A 4,446-nucleotide genomic window follows, 5' to 3' on the forward strand; every position below is an offset into this window, starting at 1 on the left:
AGGGCCCCGAGGGGCCTGGGAGCGGCCCGGTCACAGCGTGTCACCTCCGTGTCCCCTCCCCGGGCCCGGGTCACCTCCGGGTCCGCGTGTGCCACCTCCGTGTCCCCTCCCTGTCCCTGTGTATCCCCTCCCTGTCCCTGTGTGTCCCCTCCCTGTCCCCCTGTGTCACCTCCTGTCCCCTCCCTGTCCCTGTGTGTCACCTCCTGTCCCCTCCCTGTCCCTGTGTGTCCTCTCCCTCTCCCTGTGTGTCACTCCCTGTCCCTGTGTGTCACCCCCTGTCCCTGTGTGTCACCTCCTGTCCCCTCCCGGGGCGGTGTCACCTCCCCCTGTCCCGGTGTCCCCCCCGCTGTCCCCTGTCCCCATCTCCAGGTGCCACCACACCCCGGTGTCCCCCCATGGCCGTGTCCCCAACGTCCCACAGGTGTCACATGGGTGTCCCCAGCATGCCATGGCTGTCCCCAGTGTCCCATTGATGTCCTCGATGTGCCACAGGTGTCCCATCAGTGTCCCCAGGTGTCCCCAGCTGTCCCTGCTGTGGCACAACCAGCACGGCCTGGGCCATGTCCCACGGCTGTCCCCAGTGTCCCCAGTGTCCCCAGTGTCCCCAGTGTCCCCAATGTCCCCAGTGTCCCACGGCTGTCCCCAGTGTCCCCATTGGTGTCCCCAGAGGAGCTGCTCCGGCAGAACCAGCGCGCTCTGTCCTGTGTGTCCCTGTCACTGTGTGTCCCTGTGTGTCACTGATGTCACTGTGTGTCCCTGTGTGCCCTGTGTGTCACTGATGTCCCCGATGTCCCCGCTGTCCCCAGGTGTCCATGGAGCTGCTGTTCGGGCGCCGGCGCTCCCCGGAGGAGCTGCTCCGGCAGAACCAGCGCGCTCTCTCCAGGGCCGTGCGGGAGCTGGAGCGCGAGCGGCAGAAGCTCGAGGCGCAGGAGAAGAAAATCATCGTGGACATCAAGAAAATGGCCAAGCAGGGCCAGATGGTCAGAGGGGACACCTGGGGACACCTGGGGACACTGGGGGGACATTGGGGACATTTAGGGACATTGGGGACAGATGGTCAGAGGGGACATTGGGGACACTGGGGACATTGGGGACAGATGGTCAGTGAGGACACTGGGGACATTGAGGACACTGGGGGGACACGGGACAGATGGTCAGAGGGGACATTGGGGACAGTGGGGACATTGGGGGGACATTGGGGACATTGGGGACAGATGGTCAGTGAGGACACTGGGGGCACATGGCAGAGACAGATGGTCACAGAGAACATTGGGGACATCAGGGGACATTGGGGACATGGCAGGGCCAGATGTTCAGACGGGACATTGGGGACAGTGGGGACACTGAGGGGGCATGGCAGGGCCAGATGGTGAGAGGGGACTTGGGGACAGTGGGGACATGAGGACAGTGGGGACAAGGGGGACAGAGGGGACTGATGGTCAGTGGGGACAAAGGGGACACAGAGGGGACATTTGGGGACAGAGAGGGCACGGTGGGTGGGAGAGGAGGGAGGGGATCGGGGACAAGGGACACAGAGGGGACAAGGCGATGTCCCTTTGATGTCCCCGTGATGTCCCCTCACTGTCCCTACACATCCCTGGCGATGTCCCCACTGTCCCTGACGCTGTCCTTGTCCCTGTGTCCCCTGTGTCCCCAGGACGCTGTCCCCATGTCCCTGTCCCTAACCCTGATGCCTGTCCCCTGCTCTCCCCCTGTCCCTGTGTCCCTGTCCCTAGCGCTGTCCCTGCTGTCCCCCGTGTCCCCAGGACGCTGTCCCCATGCCCCTAACCCTGTCCCTGCTGTCCCCAGGGTGCCATCCCTGTCCCTGCTGTCCCCTGTGTCCCCAGGGTGCCATCCCTGTCCCTGCTGTCCCCCTGGTGTCCCCATGTGTCCCCAGGACGCGGTGCGGGTGCTGGCCAAGGACCTGGTGCTCACGCGGCGCTACGAGCGCGAGTTCATCGCTGTGTCCCTGTCCCCTGTGTCCCTGTGTCCCTGACGGTGTCCCCTGTGTCCCTGTGTTCCTAGCAGTGTCCCTAACGGTGTCCCCATGTCCCCAGGACACGGTGTGGGTGCTGGCCAAGGCCCTGGTGCGCACGCGGCGCTACGAGCACAAGTTCATCGCCATGGCACTGTCCCTGTGTCCCTGTGTCCCTAACCCTGCTGTCCCCAGGACCCTGTCCCCATGTTCCTGACCCTATCCCTGCTGTCCCCTGTGTCCCCTGTGTCCCTGTCCCTAACCCTGTCCCCCATGTCCCCAGGACGCGGTGCGGGTGCTGGCCAAGGACCTGGTGCTCACTTGGTGCTACGAGCGCAAGTTCATCGCTGTGTCCCTGTGTCCCTAACCCTGCTGTCCCCTGTGTCCCTAGCAGTGTCCCCTGTGTCCCTGTCCCTAACCCTATCCCCCATGTCCCCAGGACGCGGTGCGGGGGCTGGCCAAGGACCTGGTGCTCACGTGGTGCTACGAGCGCAAGTTCATCGCTGTGTCCCTGTGTCCCTAACCCTGCTGTCCCCTGTGTCCCTAGCAGTGTCCCCTGTGTCCCTGTCCCTAACCCTATCCCCCATGTCCCCAGGACGCGGTGCGGGGGCTGGCCAAGGACCTGGTGCTCACGTGGTGCTACGAGCGCAAGTTCATCGCTGTGTCCCTGTGTCCCTAACCCTGCTGTCCCCTGTGTCCCTAGCAGTGTCCCCTGTGTCCCTGTCCCTAACCCTATCCCCCATGTCCCCAGGACGCGGTGCGGGGGCTGGCCAAGGACCTGGTGCTCACGTGGTGCTACGAGCGCAAGTTCATCGCTGTGTCCCTGTGTCCCTAACCCTGCTGTCCCCTGTGTCCCTAGCAGTGTCCCCTGTGTCCCTGTCCCTAACCCTGTCCTCATGTCCCCAGGACGCGGTGCAGGTGCTGGCCAAGGCCCTGGTGCCGAGTGCAAGTTCATTGCTGTGTCCCTGTCCCTGTCTCCCTGACAGTGTCCCCTGTGTCCCCTGTGTCCCTGTCCCTGTCCCTAACGGTGTCCCCTGGTGTCCCCATGTCCCCAGGACGCGGTGCGGGTGCTGGCCACCCTGTGTCAGCACACGCGGCGCTACAAGCACGAGTTCATCGCCATGTCCCTGTCCCTGTGTCCCCTGTGTCCCTGTCCCTGTCCCTAACGGTGTCCCCTGGTGTCCCCATGTCCCCAGGACGCGGTGCGGGTGCTGGCCAAGGACCTGGAGCACACGCAGTGCTACGAGCGCAAGTTCATCACTGTGTCCCTGTCCCTGTGTCCCTGTGTCCCTGTGTCCCTAACCCTGCTGTCCCCTGTGTCCCTAACGGTGTCCCCAGGACGCTGTGCAGGTGCTGGCCAAGGCCCTGGTGCGCACGCGGCGCTACGAGCGCGAGTTCATCGCCATGGCGCTGTCCCTGTGTCCCTAACGGCGTCCCCAGGACGCTGTGCAGGTGCTGGCCAAGGCCCTGGAGCGCACGCGGCGCTACGAGCGCGAGTTCATCGCCATGGCGCTGTCCCTGTGTCCCTAACGGCGTCCCCAGGACGCTGTGCAGGTGCTGGCCAAGGCCCTGGTGCGCACGCGGCGCTACGAGCGCAAGTTCATCGCCATGAGGGCCAACGTGCAGGGGGTGGCACTGCGGGTGCAGACGCTGCGGTCACACAGCGCCATGGCCACCGCCATGAGGGGGGTGACACGGGCCATGGCCACCATGAACCGACAGGTCGGTGTCACCGTGTGTCACCTGTGTCACTGTCACACCCCTGTGTCACTGTGTGTCACCTGTGTCACTGTGTGTGTCACTGTGTGTGTCACCTGTGTCACTGTGTGTCACCTGTGTCACTGTCACACCCCTGTGTCACCCGTGTCACCCGTGTGTCACTGGGGTGGCACTTTGTCACCTGTGTCACCTGTATCACCTGTGGTCACCTGTGGTCATCCAGGTCACGGTGACAGCCCTGTCACAGATGGTGGCACCGGGGTCACCTGGCTGTCCCCACTGCCACGCTGCTGTCCCTGCGGTCACCCTGATGTCCCCTGCGTGTCCTCTCCCTATCTCCATTGTCGCCATTGTTGTCCCTGTGTGTCCCCAGTGTCCCCAGTGTCCTCAATGTCCCCAATGTCCCCAGTGTCCCCGGTGTCCCCAGTGTCCCCAGTGTCCCCAATGTCCCCACTGGCCCCCCAGCTGAAGCTGCCCCAGATCCAGCGCATCCTGCAGGAGTTCCAGAAGCAATCGGAGCTCATGGACATGAAGGAGGAGCTGATGAACGACGCCATCGACGACGCCCTCGGGGACGAGGACGACGAGGACGAGAGGTGGGGACACCCGGGGGGACACCTGGGGGGACACGGGGACACACCTGGGGACACCTGGGGACACCTGGGGACATCCAGGACCAGCCAGGGGTACTCAGGGGACACCCGGGGGGACACGGGGACACACCTGGGGACACCCGGGGGGACACGGGGACA

At 64.7% G+C, this 4,446-nt stretch overlaps 1 protein-coding gene across 1 annotated transcript in view; it reads left to right on the forward strand.

Moving 5' to 3' along the window:
* Window positions 1-808: 808 nt before the first annotated feature.
* Window positions 809-4,446, forward strand: part of CHMP2A (charged multivesicular body protein 2A) — a 14,650-nt gene continuing 11,012 nt past the window's right edge. Inside the window, exons 1-3 of the mRNA XM_031065504.1 lie at window positions 809-980; window positions 3,518-3,697; window positions 4,160-4,290. Of these exons, the coding sequence (XP_030921364.1) occupies window positions 813-980; window positions 3,518-3,697; window positions 4,160-4,290 (479 nt within the window). The 5' untranslated portion in view covers window positions 809-812. The remainder of the gene's footprint in view (window positions 981-3,517; window positions 3,698-4,159; window positions 4,291-4,446) is intronic.

Source organism: Geospiza fortis, unplaced genomic scaffold (assembly GCF_000277835.1).
Source record: "Geospiza fortis unplaced genomic scaffold, GeoFor_1.0 scaffold958, whole genome shotgun sequence".
Lineage (NCBI taxonomy): Eukaryota > Metazoa > Chordata > Aves > Passeriformes > Thraupidae > Geospiza > Geospiza fortis.